This window comes from Trichosurus vulpecula, chromosome 8, assembly GCF_011100635.1.
Source record: "Trichosurus vulpecula isolate mTriVul1 chromosome 8, mTriVul1.pri, whole genome shotgun sequence".
Lineage (NCBI taxonomy): Eukaryota > Metazoa > Chordata > Mammalia > Diprotodontia > Phalangeridae > Trichosurus > Trichosurus vulpecula.
Genome location: NC_050580.1, coordinates 195,587,498 through 195,615,308, shown reverse-complemented (window position 1 = coordinate 195,615,308; position 27,811 = coordinate 195,587,498). Strand labels below are relative to the sequence as shown.

General features: G+C 51.8%; 2 protein-coding genes across 2 annotated transcripts; one reads left to right on the top strand and one right to left on the bottom strand.

Annotated features, from left to right (window-relative positions):
- Positions 1-3,873: 3,873 nt before the first annotated feature.
- LTK (leukocyte receptor tyrosine kinase) lies at positions 3,874-14,368 on the top strand. The gene is given in 22 exon segments (XM_036736439.1): positions 3,874-3,916; positions 5,173-5,331; positions 5,704-5,869; positions 6,316-6,466; positions 6,592-6,738; positions 6,901-7,057; positions 7,164-7,346; positions 8,356-8,454; positions 9,312-9,464; positions 10,140-10,238; positions 10,437-10,632; positions 10,970-11,060; positions 11,519-11,583; positions 11,889-12,018; positions 12,222-12,319; positions 12,564-12,656; positions 12,789-12,890; positions 13,128-13,262; positions 13,377-13,467; positions 13,849-14,200; positions 14,203-14,276; positions 14,279-14,368. Coding segments are annotated over 22 exon segments (2,874 nt in total).
- A 661-nt stretch (positions 14,369-15,029) lies between these two features.
- ITPKA (inositol-trisphosphate 3-kinase A) lies at positions 15,030-26,550 on the bottom strand. Its single transcript, XM_036734295.1, has 7 exons — positions 25,943-26,550; positions 17,017-17,113; positions 16,600-16,816; positions 16,236-16,440; positions 15,990-16,091; positions 15,780-15,851; positions 15,030-15,675 (listed from the first exon to the last, which is right to left on the bottom strand). Exons 1-7 carry the CDS (start codon positions 26,480-26,482, stop codon positions 15,472-15,474), a joined length of 1,437 nt encoding a protein of 478 aa, XP_036590190.1. The 5' UTR covers positions 26,483-26,550; the 3' UTR covers positions 15,030-15,471.
- Positions 26,551-27,811: the final 1,261 nt, after the last annotated feature.

Genomic DNA, 27,811 nt, shown 5'->3' with positions numbered 1-27,811 from the left:
TCAAGGCTACATGTGGCCTTCTGGGTTCTCAAGTGTGGCCCTTTGAATCCAAACTTCACAGAACAAATTCCCTCTTGGTCCTCAAGTGTGGCCCTTTGAATCCAAAAGTCACAGAACAAATCCCTTTAATAGAAGGATTTGTTCTGTAAAACTTGGGTTCAGTCAAAAGGATGCACCCAAGGACTTGAGAAGCCACATGTGGCCTCGAGGCCAAAGGTTCCCCACCCCTGGTAGGCAATTCCTTTCACTATAACTTCTAGCCTTAAAGAGGTACCTGAGTAACTTCCCCATGGCCACCTAGCTAGTATAGTCTGAGAGGGGGATTTAACCCTAAGTCTGGTCTCTCCAAGACCAACTCCAGCCACACCATGATGCAGTCTTCATTGAATTACCTTTCTGAGCACATAAGTAGATGGGAGTGTTGTTGAGCTTATAGTCAGGGAGACAGCAGACTTGGGTTGGGCTAATGCTAGGATATATATGCTTGCAGTGGATAGAGCATTGGGCCTGGAGCCAGGAAGACCTGAGTCAAATCTAGCCTCAGACACTTCCTAGCTGTGTGATCCTGGGCAAGTCACTTAACTTTTGTCTACCTCAGTTTCTTCACCTGTAAAATGAAGGTAGTAACGGTACCTAACCTTCCAGGGTTGCTGTGAGTATCAAATGAGATAAGATTTGTAATGTGCTTACCACAGTACCTGACACAGAACAGACAATACATGCTTGTCCCCTTCCTCCTAGAAACTGCCAGGTCTATTAATCTCTCTGAGCCTCATTTCTCTTCTATGTAAAAGACGAATAATATCTGTAGCACTAGTACTTGCTTCAAATGATTGCTTTGAGGCACAAAAAAATTTGAATGAATGAATGAATGAATAAATGAGAAAATATTAAGCTCTTACTATATATGGCAAGGTAAGTTCTGGACTTAGGAACACAAAAAGGCTTCCCTGCCCTAAAGGAGCTTCCATTCTATTTTTGGTAGGGGGACACAACATATATAAGAGGAATATTTTGGTATGAGTGCCTGGAACTGTAAGGGAATCACCACTGACACATTGTTTCAAGGGTCTCTGTGCTACCTCTCAAACTCAGCACTTGCAGACTGGGTCTCCAGCTTGTAACAACTCCTCACAGATTCTTAGGATAGTGGAAAGGTCTACTACAGTTCAAAAGACCCATTTGCTAAATTTAGTAGCCAGTAGACACAGTTCAAAGTAAAATGGTTACCATAGTAAGAACTGTAGCTACAGAATATTCCCCTTCCCTCATAAGCCTGGGGGACAATCTCCCACATATATATACACATCACCGGAAAGAGGAGGAACACATTTAGAGTATGCTAGTCCTGAGGCACCACCATCAGGACCCATGTGACCAGGGCATATTATGCCCTCTGGTACTGCAGAGCCCTGATGTCATTTCATGGAGTCCTGCTCCACCCCAGGCACAGCAACTCTTCAGTCGGGATCCCTAGGTTTGCTGCCTTCCAAAGGTCTACTCTCAACTACCAGGGATAGCTCTTGATTGAATCCAAAATCGGCTCTCTGCTCTCAGAGGTCATGCATTTTAAAGCTAATTCCTGTCATGTCTCAGTCTGTGACTCTCTGGAGTGTATGTATTTCTCTTTTCTGCCCTGAACCACAGAACTCTGAACTCCTTCCTTTAGCGGCCCCTATTGACTGAGTAGCCCCCCTGCTAGATGACATAGACAACGATGGATTTGGGGAGGAAAAAAATCCCTGACTGACCTCTGCTAGGAGCTTGCTCAGAGCCATGTTCCACAAAGCTTCTCCCTGCCTCCAAGAACTCACACTAAATCTTTAAAACTGTCTTCAAGGCTTGGTAGACTTGGTTTTTCATAAAAATGAGTTTTTTTCTATTTTTTCTATTAAGAAACATTTATTTTTCTCTTCCTCCCCCATTAAAAAAAAAAGCAAAACCCTTGTAACACACGTAGAAAAAGCAAAACTAATTCCCACTTTGGCTCTGTCCAAAAGTATGTGTCATTCTGCAATTTGAATCCATTTCCTGGAATAATGGCCAGTCATTGCATCCATCAGAGTTTTCAAGTCTTGAAAGACGTTTGTCTTTACATTTGTTGTTGTTATACAAGCTGTTTTCCTGGTTTTGTTCACTCTGCATCAGTTAATACAAATCCTCCTAGGTTTGTCCAAAACCATCCCTTTTGTCTTTTGTTATGACATAATGTTCTTCCATTATATACAAATATCATAATTTGTTCAGCCATTCCCCAAACGATGAGCACACCTTAAACTTGATTTTTTGCCACTTTAAGGAGAGGTGTTATTAATAATGGTATCACTAGGTCAAAGAGCTTAGTAACTTTCTGCACCTAGCTCCAAACTGCTTTCCAGAATGGCCTGTACTATTTTGACACCAACAGCACATTAATGTGTCTGTTTTCCCAAAGCCCATTCTAAATTTGTCATTTTTTGGTCAGTTTTACCAATGTGATGGGTATGAGGTGGAATCTCCGAGTTGCTTTAAAATGTAGATTTCTCTAACAGTGATTTGGAGCACTTTTTTATATTGTTCAGGATTAACTTTTTAAAGTCTTCCAGGGATGTGACCTATCTCTACCCAGCCAATGGCTGGCTGCCCTTCCTATTCGATCACTTTGTAAACAGTGGAGGCCTATATCTGACTTTTTTGACTTTCTAAAGTTAAGTGCACCCAACAATCCTTGCCCTGTAAGAGTTTACAATAACAATTTGGGACACAATACAAAGATAATAATTGCTAATAGCGGTTTTATAGTGCTTTAAGATTTGCAAAGCACTTTACTTATGTTATCTCCTTTGATTCTCAGTACACCTCTGTGAGAGAGGTACTATTATTATCTGTTATGCCATTACAGATAAGGAAACTGAGGCTGAGAGAGGTTATGTGACTTGCTTAGGGTCATGTAGCTAGTAAGTGTCTGAGGCAGGATTTGAACTCAGGTCTTCCTGACTCCAAATCCAGCATTCTATGCATTACCCCACTTCATGCCTTCCATTTGTGTCTTACAAAACTTTAAAACATACAAGCTTGAGAGATAAATGGCAGGCAGTATCCCCTCTTTACAGAGAGTAAGAAGTTGCCCAAGTTCACACCAGGAGAAGCTAGAACTCAGGTCATCTGACTGCCTAGTCCAGTGCCCCCACCAGGGTGCAAATCCTTGTACATGAAAGTGAGGAATGGGGTTTATGGTGTGGGTGTGTAGGGGGATGTGGGTATGTAAGAGGGTGTAGTATGCAGTGTTAGTTTCTAGGACTATTAACCACTAATCCAGAAACTGGATAGAATAGTCACAAAGTTAAAAAATTACTTCTAGGGGCCATACAAAACCCCACCACTCCATCTCTCCCAGGCAATCCCTGATAAAACTGTATCTGACATCACCCCTGACAATCCGCTATCAATGAGGCAGGAGAAGGACAGACTCCGTCGTCCGACTGCTCTGCCTCTGAATTTCCTCCCTTGGCTCCCTAGGGCACCCATGTAATTGGGGCACAAAAACCCAGGGCTTTTAAGAGCTGCTGTTCGGCCTCTCTCCATTCTTAAGCCAACAATCCAAAGATCCATCACTGGCCAGAGTCCAAGGTGATTTTTGGTCAGAAGTGGAATTGGTTCTTTCCTCTGAGGATGTGGCTAGCCCTGGTGCAGACGTAGTGTGCTCCCTCCACTTCCCTGGTTCCTGAGCTGCTCTGGCCACGGGTCTGAGACGGGTGTGGCTGGGGCGGGCTCTAGGACCCTGAGGTACCCTGGGGCGGCTGGACACTCCTATAAGCCTCAGGCTTTCTGACAGTCCAGCACATCTGCCGCGGAGTCCTTGCCCGCACCTGGCTGGCCCCGGCTGGCGGGATGATGGAAGGCCTGATCCACTTGCTGCTGTGGCTCAGCTCTGCGGGTAAGCGCCATCGCCACCGACCACTCGTATCCAGCACCTGAGGGGCCCCACCCGGCCTCGCCCAACCTTCAGGAGGTCCGGACAGGACTGAAAACAAGCTGGGACTTCTGGCCCACAAGCCCAGAAGCTTCTACTCTCCTGCAACCTGTCAGGGTGGAAGTGGGTAGGCAGCGGCACTGGGAGGGACCCGGAAACAGCCTGCACCTCCGAGGTTCTCAATAGGGCGTCTTACAGTAGCTGGGGCGGGTAGTGTGGCTCAGATGACCTCTCCACTTTTTCTATGGTGTCTCTGTTCTCCAAGGGGCCCCACCCTGAGTACTGCACCTGGATCCAAGTCCCAGGGGCACTCCTGGCTCCGGTACTTTCACTCGGATTATATTTGAGACCCTGAGGAAGCTGGGGGAGACTCAGTTTGGGGCGAGCTGGGAGAGAATGATGTGAGTGGGAGCTGAGAATTGGTAGGGAAGGGTCCCAGCCCAGTAGGTCACTGAGCTGACGGGGAGGCAGGATCAGCACGTCTTGGACCTCTGGATTCTGCCCACCAGGAACAACGGGAGGGTCAAGCTCTGGGGAAAGGAGAGGGGCAGTGTGTCCTGAGGAGGGGCCATACAGATAGGTGTCTTTTTGTGCGCTTGTGGTGAGGGTCTGCATGGTTTTGCCAAGAGGTTTCTGCGGAAGGCTTCCTAACCCCTAATTCTTATTTCCCTGCCCAGTAAAGCATCTCTGTCTCTCCCTACTCCTCACCTTGCTTGGAAGGTGGAGCTCTCTTTAACTCAAGATTAGGAAGCAAGTTTTGAGGGGTTAACCTGAAACTTTACCTGCCCACCACTAACGCCGTAGAATCACAAGGATTATAGGATTTTGGAGCTAGAAATAACCTGAGACCATCTAAACCAAGGTCTCTTAACCTGGAATCTATAAGCCTGTGGATAGCTTTCATAGGGTCCAGCTAACTTGGAAGGAGGGAAAATCACATCTTTATTTATCATTGGTTTTCTTTGTAATCCTCTGTATTTTATTTTATTCTGAGAAGGCATCCATAGGCCTCATGAAACTGCCAGAGGGTTTTTGACAAAAAGGGATAAGCATCTCTGATCTAAACCTAATTTTACAGACCAAGAAACTGAGGCCCATTTCCTTGCTCAGGGTCACACAGCCGTTAGTGGCAGGGCTGAAACTCAAGCCAAACCCATTTGCCACACCTTTCTAATCCACGCCCCACTGCCCCTCCTGTCTTGTCTGGATTTCTTCTGCAGGTGCCATTCTCTGCTCCTCGCGTTCCGAGTCTCCGGTCCCTTCCCTGCCACCTCCTCCTCTGACGCCTCCTGTTCCCAGACTCGAGAGGACTGGTGTCACCTCCCAGAGTGGCACTCTGGAGCCAGCAGCTTCCCATGGTCTTTCCGGTGAGACCTCGGGTCTCCCTAGCTGCAAGACTGCCCCTCCCTCCCAAACCACAGCTCCCCTTTTACTCCTGTTCTGCTGATTTCAAACTCCTGACCCCATGCCCAGACATTTCTAGCCCCACCACCCCACCTCCATCTCACTGCTCTAATTCCTGGGGTCCCCAAAAGGAAGTCACGTTGGCCTCGCTTTTGCAAGCCTCTCTAGACATCAGCTATGAGCAGCTGGACAGGACTTGGGTGGGGGACGCGACACCTAAAGGTCCGGACCTCAACGACCCTCCCTTTCCCTTTTCCTCTCCCTCTCCCCCTTCCTCTCCCTCTTCTCCTTCCTCCCTCTCCCTGTCTCCCGCCCCCCTCCTCCCCCCACGCCGTCCCTTGGACTAGACGGGCAGTGGCTATTCTCCACCTGCGGAGCTAGCGGGAGGCGAGGCCCCACGCAGGCGCAGTGCGACGGCGCGTACGCGGGCGGCAACGTGGCGGTGACCGTGGGAGCAGAGGGCTCCCTCCGAGGAGTGCAGCTCTGGAAGGTGCCGGCCCTCGACCGTTATCTGTAAGTGCCTGGGCTGGAGGAGCATAGGGCGGAGGCTTAGAGTGATTCACGCCAGCCCAGGCACTGTCAAGGGACTAACCCAACTGCGGTTAGGAGACCTAAGTGATGAAGAGAGAAATAAACGGAGGACGGATTCCGTCCGGTTGAGAGCTTTCAGGGGTTACAGACCCATCAAGCCTAGGATCTTTGGCTAGAAAACTCATCCCAGCAAACCCTGGCCTGACCTCGCCCCCTTCTCCTCCCTGCCTCACACACCCTGCTCCCGACTCCAAGAAAAACAAAAACAAAACACCAAAACTTTATGGAGATGGAGATACGTCTAGTGAGCAAATTCATCACCCTAAAGTCACCAGCATAGGCACTTAACCCGAACCCTAACTTTCCCGTGGGGAGGGATCTGAGCCCTGGAAAGGGATGGCTAAGCAGCCAAGGCTGGCTTCCCCCAGGATCTCCGCCTACGGGGCTGCTGGAGGCAAAGGCGCCAAGAACCACAACTCCCGCGCCCATGGGGTCTTTGTCTCGTCTATCTTCACCTTACGTCAAGGGGAGCTGCTTTACATCCTGGTGGGACAGCAGGGAGGGGATGCCTGTCCTGGAGTGAGCAATGGGGGGTATGGGAAGAGGACGGGCGGGAGAAAGGAGACCGCCTGGAGTGTTTAGGAAACGGGGAGCTGTCGGAACCCACTGTTCCCTCTTTGTCCTGTCCCACTCTGTGCTGGCAGGGGAGCCCGGAGAGCCAAGACGTTTGCCTCGGGACGTCTTCAGCAGCGGAGGAGGAAGAGAAGGCGGCTGGAGCCCCAGGGTTCCTGGGTCCCAGGCGCTGGGCTGGAGGGGGTGGGGGCGGTGGGGGCGCCTCCTACGTCTTCCGGGTAGGTCCCATCTATTCCCTCGCCGCCCCCAGGGCTACCTGGATCCTTCCTGGCTCCTGTCTCCATCCCCAGGACCCAAGGGCCCTCCATCCTCCCGGCTCCACGGGAAGGAGGGTCCTTGGGAGACCGACCCCCTGACTGCGCCCATGACCTTCTCAGCAGCTGCAGTCCGGAGAACTGGAGCCCCTGCTGGTGGCTGCGGGCGGCGGGGGCCGAGCCTACCTGCGAAGGCTACAGAGAGGCCCGCTGGGGGCAACCGAAGAGAAGCTGGAAAACCGGACCTCTGCTCCCGGGAGTGGCGGGAGGGGCGGGGCCGCAGGTGAGAGGGCGCCTGGGGCCCTAAATGACCGGCTGGAGCATGGCTTCGGTCCCCACGACTTCCTCGGGGCTGCCTGCTCCGGCTCAGGCTCTTGTTCGTTCTTCAGGTGGAGGAGGCGGATGGAAATCGGGGGCTTCCTCGGCACAGGGCGGTCGATCGCTGCTGGAAGGAGCGGAGGGCGGCCAAGGCTGTCCCGGAGCCTGGGCTGCGCTCCGCTGGGCTCCAACTGGTGGCTTTGGGGGCGGGGGCGGACCCTGCACCGCGGGAGGCGGCGGCGGAGGCTATCGGGGTAGGTGACTTCCCACCAAGGCTGACACGGAAAGAGGTCTCCCTGAGTTATGGGAGTGAGGAAAATCGGTGGCTCGCCCCATCCTTGGGCACCACAAGCTTGACCATGATTTTTGGGATCAAGGATAGAGTGCACCATTTCAGGAATCGAGAGCTACCCCAGTGATTGGGGCTGCAGGGTGAGAGGAGGAGACAACAACCAAACAATAAAATGAACAGTAAAATATTGTCTTTAGCTTGTAAACTCTTCCATTTCCCCCACTTTCGCTTTGAGGATCCTGCTCTGGGATCTACCAGGCAAATGGACATCCTCTCCAGCAGCCAAAAGAATCATGATGTACGGTCCTTCGGTTTATCTTCATCCCTACCGTCGATGTTCATTTAAATGACAGGGTTTTTCCTGGCACCCCTGAAATCACACTACATCTTATTATATTATAAACTCAGTAAGAAGGGACCCATTCTTTAGAAGTATGAGACAGGCATCCGAGGGAAAGACTTATGAACATGCATAGTGTGATTTCAGGGCTGCCAAGAAATCCTTTGTTTCATAAACAAACATCTCTGCAAATGTTGGAGTTGAGGCCAGTGTGATTTGCTTTCTCCCTTCATAGACAGACAGTGGGATTGTTAGAACACTTGCTCCATACTTTCCTCTAGAAACCACTCAGTTCTCCATTGTTCAATATCCCTGTTCTCTTTCCTCAGATTTGCAAAAAATTGTGTGCTAGATGGAAAGGGCCCTAGCCTTTGGGACCCCGGAGTTTTGAGACTGAGTCCCACTGTGTCCTTTCAATAACAGTGGATTTGCAGTTAAATGACCTGGGTTGGAATGCCAGCTGTGTGATGCTGGGAATGCCACTTAAACTCCTTGAGTCTGAGTATCCTTATGTAAAATGAAGAGGTTGGACCCTATGACATCTGAGGTCCTTGCTGGCTTAAATTCTATGTCTGTCGTATGTCATATGTCAGACATCTGTATCTCCAGCCCTTCCTCCCTCCCTCCACAGGGGGTGATACTTCAGAGACAGATGATCTCTGGACAGATGGGGAAGATGGTGTTTCCTTTGTACATCCTAGCAGTGAACTCTACCTGCACCCTTTGACAGGTAAAAGGCTCCACTCTCTCGTCATATTCCTAACTTTTACCCTTAGCCTTCTCTGAAGTCCTTTGCATGCTCAATGTGATGCCAATGGCTGCATTTATTGCTGTTCAGTCCTCTCTGACTCTTTGTGACTGCTTTTGGGGTTTTCTTGGCAAAGGTACTTGAATGGTTTGCCATTTCCTTCTCAAGCTAATTTTATAGATGAGGAAACTGAGGCAAACAGGGTTAAGTGACTTGCCCAAGGTCACACAGCTAGTAAGTGTCTGAGGCTGGATTTGAGTCAGATCTTCCTGACTCCAGGCCTACTGACCTATCCACTGCATCACCTATATGTCCTTAGCTGTATTTATACTGCATTTAAAAAGCTTTGCATAGATTGTCTCATTTGATCATCATGATAACCCTATCTTTGAGATAGGTCCTATTATTATCCCCATTTTACAGAGAAAAGTTAAGTGACTTATCTTGGATCATTCATTGGATATGCACCTAAGACAGGTTTGACTGACTTCAGGTTCTGTGCTCTATCCCTTATGCCACACTGTACTCCCATCAGCTATATTGGGTCTGAGGTCCAAAGGGAACATATGTCTATTTTGATCACTGATAAGTGTGTAGGCTGTTTGTTAACTGAGACTGGGGCCTTCAAGGCTATGAGTTCTCAGGGCTGTTCTGATAAGCCCTTATTCTGTCTGCGACTTTGACAGAAACCTGATTCACATCTAGGCTCATGAGTATCCCTAATGGAATGGCAAGAAGGGCTCTCTCTCTGCTTTCTCCCTCCTTTGTGATGAAGTTTCCTCAGATTCTTCCCCTTGACTCCATATTACCTTGACATTTCTTGTTCTGGTGCTTAACAGTCACGGAGAACCATGGTGAGGTCCATATCAAGCTGCACCCTAACTGCAGCCACTGTCCTTTGAAAGAATGTCATTGGAAAGCTGAGCTCAGAGAAGCTGTTTGCATGTGCCCAGAAGGCACCATGTTGGTTGGAGATAACTTTACCTGCACAGGTACCACCCTCCCCCTCCCTACCTCTCCTCAAGGTATATCACCTCCCCCCAATCCCTCTGCCAGCACTTTCAGACAAGATCACACAAAGTCTAAGGTAGGGTAGGGCTAAGAGTCAGGAAAGACAGACAAAGAAGCTTCATGTCCTCACCTTCTCCTTCCAGTTGGGGTGAGGCACAATCCATTAATGATTAGACAGTCTAGAACCTATGGAAGGGGAACTTTGCCCCAAGCTACCAAAAATTTTGAAGAAAGGTGCTGATAACATTTTTCGTTCTTCAGCAACATAGAAACAAGCATGCTTAGAACCTAGCTGCCAAGAATAATTAGTTAAAATAGGAGGCTACCAGATGGCAGCCTTGCCCCACCCCTCAGACACACCAGGTAAACTCTTCTCCAATCTGGCCCTGCCTTGATTTGAAGTAGCCTTACAGCGTCCAAGGATCTCTCCCATGTTCTCCACCCTCCCCACCCACAATCCTAGGGAACACTTTGTGCCAATTGCCCCCCCAGTGCTAGAAATCACTGGTTATGGATGTAAGGTACCTTACCTTGAATAACCTTCCAGGTTGGAAGGATTTAAGTTCAGTTTCCTGTGAGGGAAACTCTTTTCTTTTCTGGGGTGTTTCTCAAAGACAAAATTAGAGGTCTAGCCATAATTGGGCTTCTCTTCACAGAACTGCCCACTCCTCTGAGTCCTATTATTCTGACCATGGTGGTGGTGGTGGTGACTTCAACCCTGAGCCTTCTCTTGATCTGTGGAGGTCTGATAGTAGGTAAGGAGCATCTACTGGACAGGCCACATAAGATTCCGTCAGAGACTGAGCCATGAGAAGGCAAAAGAGCCTAGGGAAACCAAGCTCGGGTGGGCAGGGCCTCCAGTAGGAGGCAGCTCTTGGTGGAGGAGGGAAGAGCCTTGGCGATGGGTTTGGTAGTATATGTGTCATGTACAGTCCCATGCTTGCCATCTACAGCACACCAGCAGAAGTGGTGGGGCTTGTGGGGGACAAGGCTGCCAGGGACCGAGTTCTCTCTCAGCAAACTTCGAACCTCAGCCATCAGAACTGCCCCCAACCCCAACTACTGCCAGGTTGGGCTTTGTCCACCCCTGCCCTTGCCCCTCCCACCGGGACTTCTTGAGGTTCCCAGAGTCAATATCACTCTGCTCAGGTGAGACTCTTCAAAGCTCTTCCCCTAAGGTCCCCTCACCCCACACCACCCTCCTTCCCATCCCCTTTTCCTTCCTGCAAACCCTCCACTGCTCTTGTTCCTTTCCAGACAGAATTATTTTCCAGGACTTGGGTTTTAAAGAGTGGGAAGGTTTCAGGGGGCCACTAAGAGCTCAGCTACTCTAGGTCCACCTAGCTCGGTATGCAGTAGGTGCTCAATAAATGTCTGCATGAATAAGTGAAATACAGGTTCTTGTTCACTCTATGCAATCGCCAGTCTTTTGAGATTCTTCCCAGATCCCTGGCCTTTCCCCTGATTTTGACTTGTCTTCCTACAGAGCACTGGGACATGGTGCCTTTGGTGAGGTGTATGAGGGGTTGGTGGTAGGCATTGCTGGTGGCCCCACTTCACTTCAGGTGGCTATCAAGGTGAGAAGAAGTCTAACCTAGACTCAGGATTCTCAAGATGATCATAAGATCGTAGACTTAGAGTTGAAAGGAAGGTTAGAAGCCTTAGAAGCCAACCTCATCATTTTATGCTTTAGGGAAATGAAGCCCAAGCTGACCCAGGGCCACACAGCTAGTGTTTGCCTAGTACTCTATCTTCTACACACTTCATTATATAAGGGAGGACTGGAACAAGCATTTATTAAGTGCCTACTATGTGTCAGGCACTGTGCTAAGTGCTTTACAAATATGATAGCATTTTATGATAACAACAATGCTGGAGGGAGGTGGTGCCATACGTGGGTACTAGGGTCTAGAAAAGGGGGTGAGGGGGACCAGCTTCTCCCAGTTGATATTGATCCTTATTTTCCCCAGGAAGATCATGGAGTGATGGTGTCTCTCCCTCATCCAATCTCTTTCCTCTTTCACCTTTTCCTTAGACCCTCCCTGAACTCTGCTCCCAACAAGATGAAATGGATTTCCTGATGGAAGCTCTCATCATCAGGTATCCTTTAGGGCTTGGGGGCTTGGATGCCTAATTGAGAGAGGAAGACCTAAGGGGAGGCAGTGGTACCTCCAGACTCAATTGGTTTGATGGGCTGATTCCCATTATCTGGGGTGGGAGGAATGAACAGAGGAGGTATCTCTCACTCCATCTTCTCTAGCACCTAGAAAGTTGTATAGTGGCACCTATGGGTATGTGTGTGTGCTAGCATGCACATCTCTTTCTCTGTGACTGTATTTTTGCATCTGGTTATGTGGTGTTGGTTTGGTTTGCGCACTTGTGTGTGGGTTTGTGTGTACCCTCAGTAAGTTCAGCCACCAGAACATTGTGCGGTGTGTCGGGCTTAGCCTCCGGGCTACACCTCGACTCATCTTGCTGGAGCTGATGGCCGGTGGGGACATGAAGAGCTTCCTGAGGCACAGCCGGCCTCACCTGGTGAGTATCCCTCCCCAAAATACCTGTATCCATGAAAGTCTGAGTCACTTCCTTAATACTCCCTGAATACTCCCTGAAGATGCCAAATTCCCCATCCAGACGAAATGATCTCTGACTCATCTTTGACTCCATCCCAAGTCCCCATCTCTCTGGCCTTTGGGTCCTTAGATGGAGTGGCCCTTCCATTCTCCCTTGGTTCCCAGGGCCAGCCTTCCCCTCTGACCATGCAAGATCTACTTCACCTTGCCTGTGATGTGGCCCAGGGCTGCCACTACCTGGAAGAAAATCACTTCATCCACAGGTTGGGGAGACTAGGGGGAGAGAATATTGGCTCAGGGGGACACAGCACCTTAACCCCAGGCCCCATGGAACCTTCAAGTCTGACTGTATACATTACACATTGGGGAAGACAGATAAAGAGGAAAGAAATATCTCAGGAAGAAGGGACAAGAAGTCCTTGTGTCCAGGGGCGCATAATGGGCAGGGAGGGTGGGGATATCTCTCAGGTACCTCTTTTCCTGGGAATTGAGGCAATGGTTCTACAGGGATATTGCAGCCCGGAACTGCCTCCTGACCTGCAGTGGGCCTGGCCGAGTAGCTAAGATTGGTGACTTCGGGATGGCTCGGGACATCTACCGGTGAGGGGAGCTGGCTGATACCTAAAGGAGGGAAGGAGAATGTACCAAAAATGGTTGGAATAGCAAGAACAGAGGGGATCACATGTCCTGCGGAGGATGTGTTGGCACTAATTTCGTGCTTCCTTTTTATAGAGCAAGTTATTATCGAAAGGGAGGCCGTGCTATGCTACCTGTCAAGTGGATGCCCCCTGAGGCTTTCCTGGAGGGCATATTCACCTCTAAGACTGACTCCTGGTAACAGTATCTTATCAGCCCAACACTGGGAAGAGGCATTCTGGGCTGGGCTTTTCCTTTGCTTCACAGGTGGGCTCATTGCAATGCAGCCCTAGCTGGTGTCCATCTAGGGCCTGAACATGCCCTAGAGTGAGGGGTCTGGGGGAGGCAAGGTGATCCAATAGCTTGAGGAGGAAAGTCTGAAGGTGTAGCTATTGTGCCCAGGTGATATCAGACTGATTCCTGGCTGTGGCACAGGTCTTTTGGGGTCCTGTTATGGGAGATCTTTTCACTGGGCTACATGCCTTACCCTGGTCGCACCAACCAGGAGGTACTGGACTTTGTCATTGGAGGAGGCCGGATGGACTCACCTCGGAGCTGCCCTGGTCCTGTGTGAGTAATGGGTGTTAGCATCTGGTGGATGATGCCCAGAGAGGTGGGGGTTGGGGGACTGGGAGCACTTAGTCAGCCACTGCCTCAAGGCAGTAATACCCAGATTCACTCCAGGTACCGGATCATGACCCAATGCTGGCAACATCAGCCTGACCACCGGCCCAACTTTGCTAGTATCCTGGAATGGCTCCAGTATTGTACCCAGGTGGGCTGGCACAGGGAAGCTTCATAATGTTTATTCTCTGGGGTCCTAGGATCATAGACCTAGAGCTTAAAGAGACCTCAGAAACCATGCAGTCCAACCCCTCTTATTATATATAGATAAGGAAACCAAGACTCAGGAAGGTCATAGGACTTGCTCATCACCCAGGTGGGATTTACACCCAGGTTCCCTGATTCCAGAGCTAATGAATACTCTTTTGACTACACTGTGATGCTTCTCCTGAGGAGGTCTTAGGTCACACATGATGGAAACTATGGAAAAAGAGAGGTCTAAGAGACCTCCTGAGGAACACTTATCCCTTTTCTCAGAACCAAATTTCTCCATAACAATGAAGTTAGGCACAACCATCTTCTCCTGTTCCAGGACCCGGATGTGCTGACCACACCTCTGCCAGCGGACCTAGGGCCAGCCCTGGAGGAAGAGGGGGTCTCTGTGCTGGGAAATGGTCTCTCACACCCCCTGATAGCCACTGGTGGCATGAACACTTCCCAGCCTCAGGAGCTACGGGCTGACAATCTTGAGACTTGGGGAGTGAGTTCCCCAGGCTCCAAGCCCCCTAAGCCTAGGGGGCTCCAGTTGCTGGACAAGAGGCACAGTCTATGGAATCCCACATATGGGTCCTGGGCCTCCCCAGGTGCTGAGGGTGAAGACTCAGGCATTGAAGAGAGCAGCACTTCCTCCCCCAGCCCCTCCCCTACCTTTCCTAGCTACCCTGGTCTCCAAATCCCACTTCCTCCCTGCCCCTGACTCACCCTCCCTACCCCACCCCCCACACTCACCCCTCCCCATGTGTGATGATGGGTTATGCTGTTTGTCAGGGTGGGAGCTGGGAGACAGAAGGGGAGTCTCTCAGGCTGACATGGAGGCACCTAGCCCAGCATAAGCCAGCACAGTCATCTCAGCTTGACCCCCTGCAACTCTCTGAAGTTGTGTCAGGCCTGGGACTCCAAAATGGGGGTTCCTTTACCTTTGCTGATTCTGCCCTCTGAATTTGTATCTATAGTGCACCGGAATAAAAAGCTAGGTCATTGTGTTGGAAGCGTAGAGCCAACTTATCAGCTAGGTTCCACTGCCCAGGCTGCTGCTCAAGTGAATGGCTACAAATTAGACCAGGAAAGACAAGTCTGGGCACACAGCTGGCTCTACAGTTTCTGTCCCCATGTGGCTGCTTCGGGCTGACTTTAGACCTCACCATCCTTTTCCTCCTTCCAAGGCTTCACCCTTGTTTCTGGACTTGGACAGACAGTACTGCTGGCTGGGAGAGAAAGGGGCGATAGGATTACAGATTATGTTAGATGGACCCTCAGAGGTCACAGAGCTCCCTCCCTCAGTTTACAGACGAGCTAACTGAGGCCCAGAGACGTTGAGCAACTTGCTCAGGGTCACACAGCTAGTAAGTGTCTGAGACAGGACTGGACTCATGTCTCCAGAGCTATGCCTTTGTAGCACACCACGCTCCTTGATAACAGCCAGGGTTCCTTTCAAATCCCAAATCGTTGGATTCTACGGGAGGGGGGTGGGGCAAGGAGACACAGGACCCTGCATCAGTGAGTTTTATTGGAGAGGGAAGGGAGGGAGAGAGGCACCCCGCCCCTCCCCCCTAGTGTTGAAAGGCCGAACCATACAGGTCTGTTAGGAAACAAAACTCCCTAATCAGCTCCCTTCCTCCCCCCTCCCCATGTTCAAAGGGCTCGGAAGCAGTCCCTCTCTCCCGGGGCTGGGCAAGGGGAAGGAGGAAGAAAGAAATGTTGCTCCTTCCTCTCGATTAGTGTCGTTCCTCTTTAGGAGGGTTGGAGCTGTGGCATATGTACACTCCTAGCCGGTCAGTCAATCTGCAGGCCCCCCCTCCCAGTGGAGGCCGGGACTGCGGCAGGCTCTGTCTAGGAATCCTCGGGATCGCAAGCCTGGATTCCTTAAGTCCTGTGCATGCAAGACCAGCGGGCAGCAGCAGCCCGAGGAACTCTGGGGGTGGGGACGGGATCAGCCTCATCTCTCAGCCAGGCTCGCCAGGATGCTGATGAGATTGTCCAGCCCCAGTAGGTATCCGTCCTCTCGGTTGCCTTCTTCCCAGGGCCGCCTGTGGTCCAGGGTCTGCCCGTCAGGCAGCTGAGTGGTCTTGCCGAAGTCAATGAGCCACACGCCTGTGCGACGGCTGTGGTCGTGCACGAAGAGAAGGGAGCTGCCGATTACCTGAAATGGAGCACGCTCAGCGGCCGCTAGAGTACCAGACCGTGCTCCACGAAGTCTATGCGCCCAACCCCGCCCCAGCCCTCTCTACCCGGGGTGCTTCTCACCTCGTGTCTCCGGAAGAACTCTGACACGCTTAGGGTGTCTCTGATCTGTTGCAGTCGGTTCAGATATTTCCTCTGGACAGGAGAAAGGAAGGGACAGGGTCAAAAAGAGGGAAAAAAGGGGAGAGCAGAGGGTCAACTCCAGGTTATGACTTGGGATTCCAGATTCTAAACATCCCCATTCCCACCGCCACCCCCATCCCCGGCTCTCACCAACACTTCGGCATCCTCTTCTACAAACTCAGCGAACACCCGAACCACCTGCTCCCGGCTTCTGGTCGTCTTGAAGTCGGTGCTGCAGGACCCATCGGCTTTCTAATGGAAGTGGAAGGGAATAGGTAGAGGAGTGGCTCAGCACTGACAGAAGGGAAAGAGGAGAATGGCCTCAGGCTAGGGAGAGTCTGGGGGCCGAGAGGTCAGAAGATGCCTCCGATAGCGACGCGGGCACAAGGCGCTCACCTTGATGCCCTCGATGCGGAAGCCCAGCGTGGTGCTGGAGCTGATCCCCTCCCGCCACTGCATGTAGCGTGGCTTGGTAACAGCGCGCTGCGCGTGTTCTTCATCTGTCGGGGCCGAGGGGTCCACAGCCACCATCTTCTTGTACATATCCTTGCGAAGCTTGGGCCGCTCTCGTGCCTTGGTCAGCTCTTCTTCCAGGTAAGTCCTGCCATGAAGGTGCCATGAAACGAAGGGCGGAGATGGTGGGGTGAGGGAAGATGGGCAGGTCTAGGTCTGAGACTAAGCCCAGACGCCAGACCTGGCCTTCCTCCCTCAGCCCCTCCCCCTCCCTACCGGGCACCCAGCCACCGCGCAGGGCGCTCACCTGACACCCATCTTGCAGTCAAGCACGCATGGCCCGTCGAAGCCCGCCAGTAGGTCCTGAAGCTGCAGGTAGCTTTCGCCGTCGCGCTCCACCACGCCGTGGAACATGGGCACGCAGCCTCGAAGCGCGTCGCCCATCAGACGCGTTAAGCAGCTGCGCTCGGGCTCTGAACAGCGCTTCAGGATCATCCCATTTGTTCCTGCAGCCTTGAAACTTCCTGAGGAGTGAGAGGGGCATCGATCAGTCCCCTGCCCCAGCCAGGAGGAGCCCCTGAGGACCGTTATTTTCCCCATTCCCTCCTCCAGAGCCCAGTTCGATGGCAGTTCTCCTTTCCCTGACCCACAGGCCTTCCCAGGTGGAGGCCAGTGCCCTTCTATTATACTCAGCTCCCACATCTGGCCCATTTCGGCTCCTCACCCGTGTGACCCGCCAGCTGCACCCAGGCGTAGCGCTTTTTGAAAGGGCTGATAACCGGCAGGTTCACCATGGTTCGGATCTTCTGCCAGGGGTTTTTCTGAGGAAGAAAGACGTGGGGTCTGTGAGCTCTACTGTCCTGGGTGGGGCTCTCAGCCTCACAAACTTAAATGCAATGTCCCACGGCCCCTCTCCTTGGGGTCGACTTCCCGCGGCCTTCAGCCCACAAGTCAGAGAGCTCTCAAACTAGGGGCGAGACACAGGGACAGGTCTTACCCTACCCGCCCTACACGCTTTAGCGTAGGGGTGGGCGATTAGGGGGGAGGCAGTACCCCGGCACAACTACACCATGGGCACTGGGTCCTACTCTCATGGTGTCTTCTCTTCCACTTTAGCATCCGGCTGAAGGCCTTGCCTCTTTCTTATCTGACAGCAGTCGTGGGCACTGGAGCTCTGCCACCTGGCTAGGGACCGTAGGGCAGTAACAGATTCCAAACTACCCAGCCTTCCATACTCAACCTGGATGGGATTACGATCAGAGCGAGAGCAGCCCCAGAGGTTGAGTAAAATTAAGGAGAGGGGACGTTTTGTGGACAAACACTTCCCGGTGCCAGTAGTCTGACCAGTTTCACTTGTCCTTCCCCCCACCCCTGCCCCCTCTATTCATCCCGCCCCAGATTCTTACCTCCCTAGTTATCAGTCTCCTTCTCCACCCCCACCCAACCACCACACCTCTGCATCTTCTCTCTACATAAAAACCTTGTGTCCTGGTTCGCTAAGGACATTTATAAAGTAACCAGCTTGCTAACTTAAAAACATCCCTGGCACTGTGTTAACCATTTAATTCAATCAACTAATTAATCAATCAACAAACATTTTTGAAGCTCCCATAATGTCAAGCATAAGGCTAAACACTAAGGACAGAAAGACAGGAGCTTATATAGGGAGAGAGAGGAGTGGGGAGGGGTACAAGTAAACACAGACAAGTAAATACATATTTAGAAAGATATGCAAATACATACATATAGGACAGACCTGTGATTTCATCTGTGTAGGAAGAATTTCCTACATGGATACAGACTGGCCTCATCTCTCAATTTTACTCCTAGAGAGCTGCCTGGGCATTCATAATGCATTGATAATAGCATTATATAGAGCATAAGATTTGCAAAGATATATATATAGTATATCTTTAGCACTTGAGCTAACCTTTGAAGGAAGCTGAGATTCTGAGGATCGGAGGGGAGGAAGGAGTGCATTCCTCGCCTGGGGTACAGACAGTAGAAAAACAGGGAAAGGGGAGATGGCATGTCATTTACAAGCAATAGTAAGTAGGCCAGTCTAACTTGAAAAGTAGAGGCGTGAAGGTGAATGGTGTGTTCCCATGTTCTCTTCCACTGACATATTCCTTTTAAAAGATTTCTGAGGATGGGCCTGTTCCTTAACCCAGGGATCTTTGGGCTTTTTGAGAGGGAGATCTCCCTTTCATTTCCTCAGAGCAGTGAGCCTAGGGCAAAATAATGAGATGTGAGGGCTATGCTTTATCAGCAGCCTTCAGGTATGGAAAGGAGTGCTGGGTCAGCAGCCCAGAGAGACCAGAATTCAAACTGGACTCCGGGCATTAGCTATGTGAACTTGGTCTCCTCTTCTGTGAAATGAGGATAATACCAATGTCTTACACGACTATCTTAGAGGTCAGATTCCCCCCCCCCAATTACCCAGGCTTGACATGATTGTGTCAAGTGCTTTATAAACCTTAAAGCATGCATCTAGGGGACTCAGTGGACAGAGCTCTGGGCCTGGAATCAGAAGACCTGAGTTCAAATTCAGCCTCACTTGCTACCTATGTGACCCTGGGCAAGTCACTTAATCTTTGACCTAGTCAACAGAAGAAAGAAATGGCAAACCACTCCAGTATCATTGACAAGACAACCGCAAAGGAGGTCAACAAGAGTTGGACACCACTGAACAAGAAACTATCTTACATGACTGTGGAAAAGATCAAATGAGATTATTATGTCAAGTGTTTTATAAACCTTAAAATGTTATTATCTGGAGTCAGAAGACTTAGGTTCTTATGCCCATTCTGCCATTTGCTACCTGTGTGACTGTGGGTAAGTCACTTAAAAGCTTCTGAGCTTCTGTTTCCTTATCTGTAAAACAAGGGAGTTGGACTAGAGATGGGAGTAAGGTCACATACAGCTCTAAATCCTATGATTATATGTCAGTTTGGGGAGGTGGGAAGTAGAATCTGGGATGGGGTGTTTAGGGGAGAATGTTCCATCACCTCCCTGTAGGAATCTTGGCAAATAATCCGATGGCATCATCAATCAGGCAGGACAGAGATGTAGCAAATAATGCTCTGAGATCAAAGGAAGATGGACTATCACTCTACTAGCTAGGGATCACTGCCTTATCTAAAGAAATATATTTCCCTTTAAAAAAGTAAATGTATTTTTTAAACATTCATTTAAACAAAAATTTGCATTTAAATTCTCTCCCTCCAGTCCTTCCCCACCCACTGCACATTCAGAAGCAACATGATAGCAATTATACATATGAAATCATGCAAAACATATAGGAATGTGTTTCTAATGAAGAGAGCATTGAATGGCCACTCCAGGAGCTGGTGTGGAGTAGAAGGAGCAGTTTTAATAGGCTTTTCAGCAGTGAGGTCTCTATCACCCAGTCCCTGGAGGCTAGCCCAGGGAGATAGCAACCTAGCCACTCCTCACAGTCTATAAACTAAATAAGACAAGGATGATTTCAATCCCTTTCCAGCACAGCCCCTTCTCTCCTCTTATACTGCCACCCCCCCCACCCCCACCCCCACGCCCCGGCTCAGGCCCTCATTTTCTCAAGCCTGGGCTACTGAAATAGCCTGCTGGTTGGTCTGTTTGTTATAAAGCTCTCCCCATTCCAATCTATCCATCCTCTCTCCACCAGAGATTTTCCTACCCCACCCTCAGCCCCTGATCAATAAATTCCAATGGCTTCCTATCATCCCCAGGATCAAATATTTTAAAAAATCCTTGGGCATTTAAAGCTCTTCATAACCTAGCCCACTCCCTTACCTTCCCAGTCTTCTTACATCTTATACAAATCTCTACCACCTCACCCGATGTACTTTTTTATCCAGTGACACTACCTCCTTACACAAGACTCTGGGCAATTTCACTGGCAGAGCCCCACACTTGGATAGTTGCCTCCCTCTCAATTCTCTGCCTTCAGGATTTCCTGGCTTCCTTCAAGTCTCGGCTAAAATCCCAGCTTCTACAGGAAGCTTTTCTCAGTCACTCAGTCCTAATGCTTAATTCTCGGTTGATTATTTCCTATTTGTTTTGTATATGGCGTGTTTGTACATAGTTGTTTGTATGTTGTCCCCCCCCACACATTAGATTGTGGCCTCCTCAAAGTCAGGGGCTGTCTTTTGTCATTCTCTGTATCTTCAGTGCTTAGTACTGTGCCTGGCACATGGAAGGCACTTAATAAATGTTTTTTACTGACTGGGTAACTCTTGTGGGGAGGGATCTGACTGCTAAAGTCCAGTGAAAATAGAAGCCCTTGTCCTTTTTAGGGGCTCTACTCAACCTACCTGTGATAATCAGTGATGCCTACCAGGGCTGGGAAATACAGAGATTGCACTTCAATTTGCAGTATTACATAGCATGGCATAACATTAAAAACATATAGAAATCAGTGGGAATCATGGTGAGTAGCTTTAAGTTCAGAGGAGCTGAGTTCCAATCCTTACTCAGCTCACTTGCTCTCTGTGTGACCCTGGGCAAGTCTCTTATCTTCTCTGGGCCTCAGAGGTTTCTCATCTGTAAAATGAGGGGGCTGGGCCCCCTCTTTCTTCTGTCGACTAAGTCAAACATTAAGTGACTTGCTCAGGGTCACATAGGTAGCAAGTGAGGCTGAATTTGAACTCAGGTCTTCCTGATTCCAGGCCCAGAGCTCTATCTACTGAGCCACCTAGATGCTTGCTTTAAGGTTTATAAAGCACTTGACACAAAGTCTTTCTTATCTCTAAATTTATGATCCTAAGAATTAGCTTCTACTCCTTAATTTACTAGTCTGTGACCTTGGACACAAGTGACTTAATCTCTCAGAGATTTCCTCACCGCAAAATGGGGTTAACAACACACCTGCCTTACCTATCTTACATGCTTAGGGTGGGGATCAAAAGAAATACCGCAAGAAAAAGCCCAGTTAGGTTAACTCCATTGCCATCAGATAAAAAACGAACCCCTTCTAAGTGTTCCCTCAGTTATGTGGGTCAGGTATTGCACTTTTGCCTGGAGAGAATTTTCAGACACAGAAGGAGGTGCCTGCAAGTCCTGATTTCCACCCCAACCCTAGGCAAGATGGATGAAGTTTGTCTCAGGGTCCTGTCCCACCTCTCTGGACATCTTCCCCTTTGCAGCTCAGGTCCTTCTCCAATGACTTTATTGGCCAGCCCTTCCCCCTCTCCTCCCCACCCCACCCCGACTCTAAAATTACCTGCACTTCCTCGGCACCATCAAATCAAAATCTCCATTCCCACAGGTAAGGAGAAAGCAATTTGCCTAATCAGATCAAGTAATTCACATCTCACAGACCTAACCCTCCCTTGAGGGTATTTGCATTTGAAAAAAGGAGCTGCTGGACTATCCAGATGAATCTCTAATTGTTGGGAAGGTGGACGAGAAAGTGTGGAGACCAAGGGTGGCCTACAGGCTAAGAAAGTCAGTAGTGGAGTCAGGAAGACTTGATTTTATGGTCCTGCCTTGACACAAAAAGGTGATGTGACCTTGGGCAAGCCACATAACATTTAATGCCCCAGGCAACTTTCTGCATTTATTGGAGGGAGTTTTCTTCCTTAAAAAAAAAAAAAAGGAGGGAGGCAGCTAAGTGGTGCAGTGGATTGAGAGCACCAGCCTTGAAGTCACGAGGACCTGATTTCAAATCCAGCCTCAGACACTTACTAGCTATGTGACCCTGGGCAAGTCACTTAACCCCAATTGCCTCCCCCCCAAAAGCTGGGAGGGAATATGGGAGATATTTTTGAGCCTGGAAAGCCCCCTGCCTCTTCACAAGGTCTGTGCTCCCCCAACCCAGGACAAAACAAAAGCATACAGGCACTTCTAAGAGTTTGAAGTATCCTCATGAAGCTGATTGCTATCCCATAAGCAAGTAGGGGCAGAAAGAGAGGTTCAAGCAGGAGACTGAATGTTGAGATGGAATGTTCATAAGATTAGGAGTAAAGGACCTGGTTTTAAGTCGTTGCTCTGCCACTTATGGATGATGTGACCTATAAAAGGAGGGGATTAGAGGAGGTGATCTTCAATCTTCCTTCCAGCTCTTGATCCTTGATCTATTATTCTGGCTCCATACAAGTCCCAGCTCTTAGTTCCTCACCACAGCCTCCAGACAGTTACAAAGTTTGGGAAAAGACCTCAAAGTGGTCAAGCCTCAACTCCCCTCTCGGAAAGACCCTCCCCTCTTCTAAACTGGAAGCTGGCTTTGCACCCATGGTCCTAGATTTTACACTCAGATCATATTGAAAGGTCAGAGATGCCCAGGTTCCAGACTGCTTGGCTTCCAGGATCAGGTGCCTTGGGTACAGGTAGGAGTATTTTCCTTGGCTGGCACAGATACGCAAAGAAGCAAACCTACACCCCTGTTTCTGTTCAAGCTTTCGCCTTTGCCCGTCTGCTCCCCGCCCTCCTGAAAGTAGTTTCCTGGCACAACCCAAATTGGGACAAGGAAGGGGCGGGGGACCCGAGATGACTGTCGTTGGTAACCCCTGCCTGAATCACAGCCTAGTGGACTGGCTGGAAGCCAGCTCCAGTCTGGACCAGGCTGAGTAGGTACAGCTGTGCTGGGAGCCTGACCAAGACTGGACTAGAGTCAACAGGGGAGCCCGTGCCCTTCTGGTGTTGGGGAAGCCGGGCCGAACCTGGGGGCCCCGCCTCCAAGCGCATCCGGCCCCTTCCCCCTGGCAGGTGCATCCTCCCCGGGCGCCGCTTCCTGCCTGTGGCCTGGGTGATGTTCAGCCGAACTCAGTGTCGTCGGGTTCCAGGGTAAAGCGTGGTGTAAGAAAAGACAGAAGGGATCCCCACAGTCTCGAGTCAGGCCAGGGGCTGGAGCAGGGCCTCGAAACTCCTGGGCGGGGGAGGCAAAGTCCGCTTGTGTCCCTCCCCCGTCCCCCAGGCAGCTTTGGTCAACAGTGCCCAGCTCGCTTATCTCCCGCCGCCGCTGTTTGCCTTCGGGGAGGCCCACTGCAAGGCTGGGGGATGGTAAGAGATTGGGGAGAGCAGCCCAGGGTTCCCAAGGCCCGAGACCATAACAGGCCTTTCTGTGCCTCACCCAGTCCATACTTAATCCCGGACTGAGAGCCCCCAGCAAAAGGCAACCCCCTCACCACCACGAGTCCAGATCTCTTGCACCCTCATGATCCACGCCTCCCCAGTATCGTATCGAGTCCAGGTAGGAAGGGAGGCAGGAGAGAAGGGAGGGAGAACAGCGAGTAGCTGCCCCCGCGAGACCCTCCTCACACCTCGAGCACTCACCGGCTGCGCCCCCGCCTGCCTCTCAGCTGTCGGGTTTGAGTGGCACAACGGCCGCCCCCGAACTGCTGCTACTGCTTTTCGAGTAGGGGGGGATGGGAATAGAAAGGGGGGATGAGTCGAGGCTAAGGCCCAAGAGGGAAGGAGACCTAAGGAGTCCCATCGCCCCAATTCCGGGGTCGTCCACCCACACACACATTCCTGCTGCGGTCTCCTAGTTTCCTATTCGGTCTCCTAGTTTCCTATTTGGACTAGGCGGCATGAGGCCTTCCCAGGCTTTTGGCCCTATCTCAGTTCCTAGAGCAACCTGTTTTGTGCTCAGGCACACCTTGGGAAAGGGAACGTGTGTGTGTTCACGCGCGCAGGCACGCGCGAGCGTTCCTCTAAGAAGACTTTTATTCCTTCTTTTGTCATTAACCCCCTCAAAATTCCCAGGAGACAGGTATTTTTAGCTCTAGATGGTAGGGAATTGAGTCACGGAGCCATTACGTGACTTGCCCAACAACGTACACCAAGTTTGCTGCAAAGTCAGGAACCAACACTTGGAGTGTCTTAAGCATAGGTCTCCCCATGGAGAGGTCTGGCAGTTCCTCTGCCTCTACACCCCACTATTCCTACCCCTGTCCTATCCCTCGGCCCTGCTCATGTACTCCTGCTTCCAAGTGGCCAGGGAAGGTGGCTCTACATTCCCCGGGTAGGCCAGGAGCCACCTGAGCCAGAAAAGCCAGAAAGACCAGGTCCTGAGAAAGAACGCTACTTTCAACTGAAGGATCCTAACTTCTCCCTCCTCCCTAGTTAAAGTGAGTGCCCCTGGCTTCCCTCCTCTTCTTCTCCCCCGACCCCAAACCCCCACTCCACTCCCCGGGGCTCTTATGTAAGCTGGAGGATGGAACAGCTCTCATTCTGGCCTCAGTCGAGAAACGTGGGCACCTATTTTAAGTATTTTATGGTGCTTTGGTCGGAAAGAGAAAGGGATAAAAGAGATTGATCCCCAGTTGGAGTCCACGCGCGTGTGTGCAGCGTCGGGCACGCACACACGAGCGCACAGAAACAAGGAGGAGGCGGCTCCGCCCAACCAGTCCCTGAGAGCAGAGTAGGACTGAACAAATCCCTAGGCCTGAAGACCCAAAGGAAAGAGGACCTGGGTGCGGGGAAGGGTCGAATGTGTCTAAAGCAGTTGTCAGGAAAAGGGAGCTCGTTGATTCCTGAGTTTTCCCATATCCCGTAGATTCCAGCCAAAGCAGAAGCAAGGGAGACATCCTCCGCCTCAATTTACCTCCTTACAAAATGACCACCCCGCTTCCCTTCCAGCCGCACAGGGTTTTGAACCACAGGTGAAGAGCCCCAAGGCCAGGACTGAGGGGAAAGGGGGGGGTTCACCTTCCCTCTAGGTAGATTCTAAGCTCTCCCCCAACCCAAATGGTCCCATTCCCACGTCAGAGAATAAGCTGCCTGCTGGGGAGCCCAGAGCAGACGGCGGCAGCTCTGAGAGCAGGAGCCAGGAGAACCACTCCACACCCACTCGGGAGAAAGAAACCGTAGCAACTGCGGAGGATGGGAAATACGACGTCCTGGGGTGGGGGAGGTAGCACCCTCCATTCCAAGAGCTACTGAACCCTTCGCCAGGACAAGTGATCCTCTCCAGTACCTGGGACCCCTCCCTCTGAGAGCCAGAACTGGTGGAGTGTTATGTCACGCTTCTCCACCATTCAACTCAATGCAATAAACATTTATTAAACGCCTGCTGTGTGCAAGGCCCTGGGCCAGGCTCTGGGGATGTAGCTCCAAATTTAAGCTCTTCTTTCCTGGAGCTTATAGCCACATTAGGGGAACTCAGGCTTGGGGCAAGGGCTGCCGACCACCTACTCATTCTCCAGATACACAGTCCCGGAGTTGAGGCGCTTTCAGGGTGGCCCATCCCTTGAAGAAGTTTCTGAGACATAATGTCACTTTACCCATTTCCAGGGGCTCTGGGGTCTTCCCTCAAAACCTAGAGGGACCAGCTCGCTCAGGCTGGCCCGCCCACTCCCGGGTGTGGGAGCTCATCTCTAGTTTTCTCCTGGTTCTACCAACAGGCGTTCTAGGGCTTGTGGGCAGCAGATTGAGCCGGGAGGGGACATAGGGACCAAGGGGTAGGGGAGCTGCAGACACCTTCTAATACAGCCCAGACCCCAGGTTTAGAGTCCCCCTGGCTTCCTTGTCTCCCCTCCCAGGGCCTCCCAAGGGGTTCCCCTGCCAGTCACCTACCAAGGAGGTGATGAGTCCCGAGGGAACAACCCCCAGCGCTGGAGCCTCTTCTTGCCCTACCCCGCCCCCAAGGTCGACCCTGCCCCGCCCCGGTTCCTGTCGCCGCTTCACACCCCCACTCCTTCCCGTACCTGGACCACTTCTTCGGTCTGCTCCAGCTGCACGTTGCCGCGGCTCCGGCTCTCGCTGTCGCTCAGCAGATCGTCCTCGGAGTCCTCGGGCAGCGATGAGGAGCCCGTGGAGGACACCGACGAGGTGGAGAGGCGGCGGGGCTGCTGCAGGTGCGTGGAGCCGGCGGTCTTCAGCCAGTCTCCGTCTGACTCCGGTGGCCCGGGGCTCGACGGAGCCGCGTCCGGCTCCTCAGCGGTCACAGTCAGCTGGGGGATCATCACTGGGGCCGGGGCCGGGGCCGCGGACGGGGTTGGGGTTGGGGTCGGAGCCGGGGCCGGGGCCGGGTGCGACAACCCGTTAGGGACCCGTCCCCCGCGCCGCTTACCCCGGGGAGCCCGAGGGCCCCCGGCAGCCGCTGCCGCCGCCGCCGCGGCACACCGAGCCTCGAAGAGCAGGCGCAGCTCCCCGACGCTCCGCCGCGGGGCCCGAGCCAGCGCTGGGCTGCCATGCCCGGGGTCCCCCGGCTGCGCCATGCCCGTCGGGCCACCGGGGAGTGTCATGTCCCGGGCGGAGCAGCAGATGCCGAGCCCACCAGCCCGCGGCGCCGCCGCGACTGGGGACTCTCTGCGCCCACAGCTCCGGTCGCCCCGGGGGGCGGGGCTGCGTGGGGGCGGAGCTACCCCGCACGATCCCCACCCTCTGTCTGCTCCTTTCATTTTCAGAGAAACCCTCGGGTTGGGCGGGGCGGGGCCTCTTCGCGGGAGGGGCAGGGGGGAGGGCGGGCAGAAATTAGGGTCCCAGCTCCGCCCCGCGCTCTGGGAAACCCCGCGGGGGACTGCGGGGGAGGGGCCCAGGAGGAGACCCGAAACCTGGGGCCCAGCCCCCAGTGGCGTCCGTGGGGAGGAGGCCCACTTCCCGGCGACTCAGTCTCCGCCTCCGGGTGTTTGGCTGAGGATACCTGGAGGCCTGCCCAGTCCCTAGCACGGCGTTCCAAGGCTTCAGGGCTGGAAGCGATTGGGGAGGGCGGGGCGCGGGGGGAGGGCGTATCTGGGGTCTTATCCCCGCACAGACCCTCGGATCCAGGCCATGTGCCTTTACCTCTGTATCGGAGGAGAGGCGGGGCGGAGGAGGAGGAGGAGCCTAGACCTTCCTCAGGCCACCTATTCCTTCATCCACCTTCGCTCTTGCATTCCTTGGCTGTTCCTCGCTCAGATTGTTTCCCACTCCTCGCGGTCTCCGGTGCTTTTCCAGGCTCTGAGGCAGCCTCGCCGCCCTCTCTTTTCTACCCAAGGTTCTCTGCCACCCGACTGCCTTAAGGCGCTCCCACCCTGTGGGTGTGGGCAGAAAAACAAGGGACTCTGCCCCGAAGAAGGAGCTGAGTTACCTAAGCCATGGTCTTTTTTCCAGCTAGGTTTCTCCTCCGTTTGGCGTGGAGCAAGGTCAGGGGGCGGAAACCTTACCTCCCCAGGTACCAAGAGCGTCACGGTGGCCTGGGAGCACAAGCCCATGCTTGTGGAGACCCTGGCAGGCTTGTTGTAGAGAGAGAGATAAGCAGTCCCCACTGATTGCGCGTGAAATCCAAAGCCCTTCAGTATAGGTACAGTACTTGTCCCAGGAATCCAGGGCTGGGAGTTAAAAGATCAGATTCTTGTCCCAGATCTCCCATTAACTAATTGTGTCACCCGAGGGAAGTCACTTAACAGAGTTTCCTTGCCTATCAAATAAATTGTAATAAAGATATACAGCCTCTACTTCACAGAGCTGTTGTGAGATAAAATAAGATAACACATGACAGCTCTTTTAAAAGAGCCTTGCAAATGTTAAGGGATGCTTGGCGTAGTAGATAGAGGGAGCTACACCAGGCCTCAAAAAGACCAGGGTTCACACAG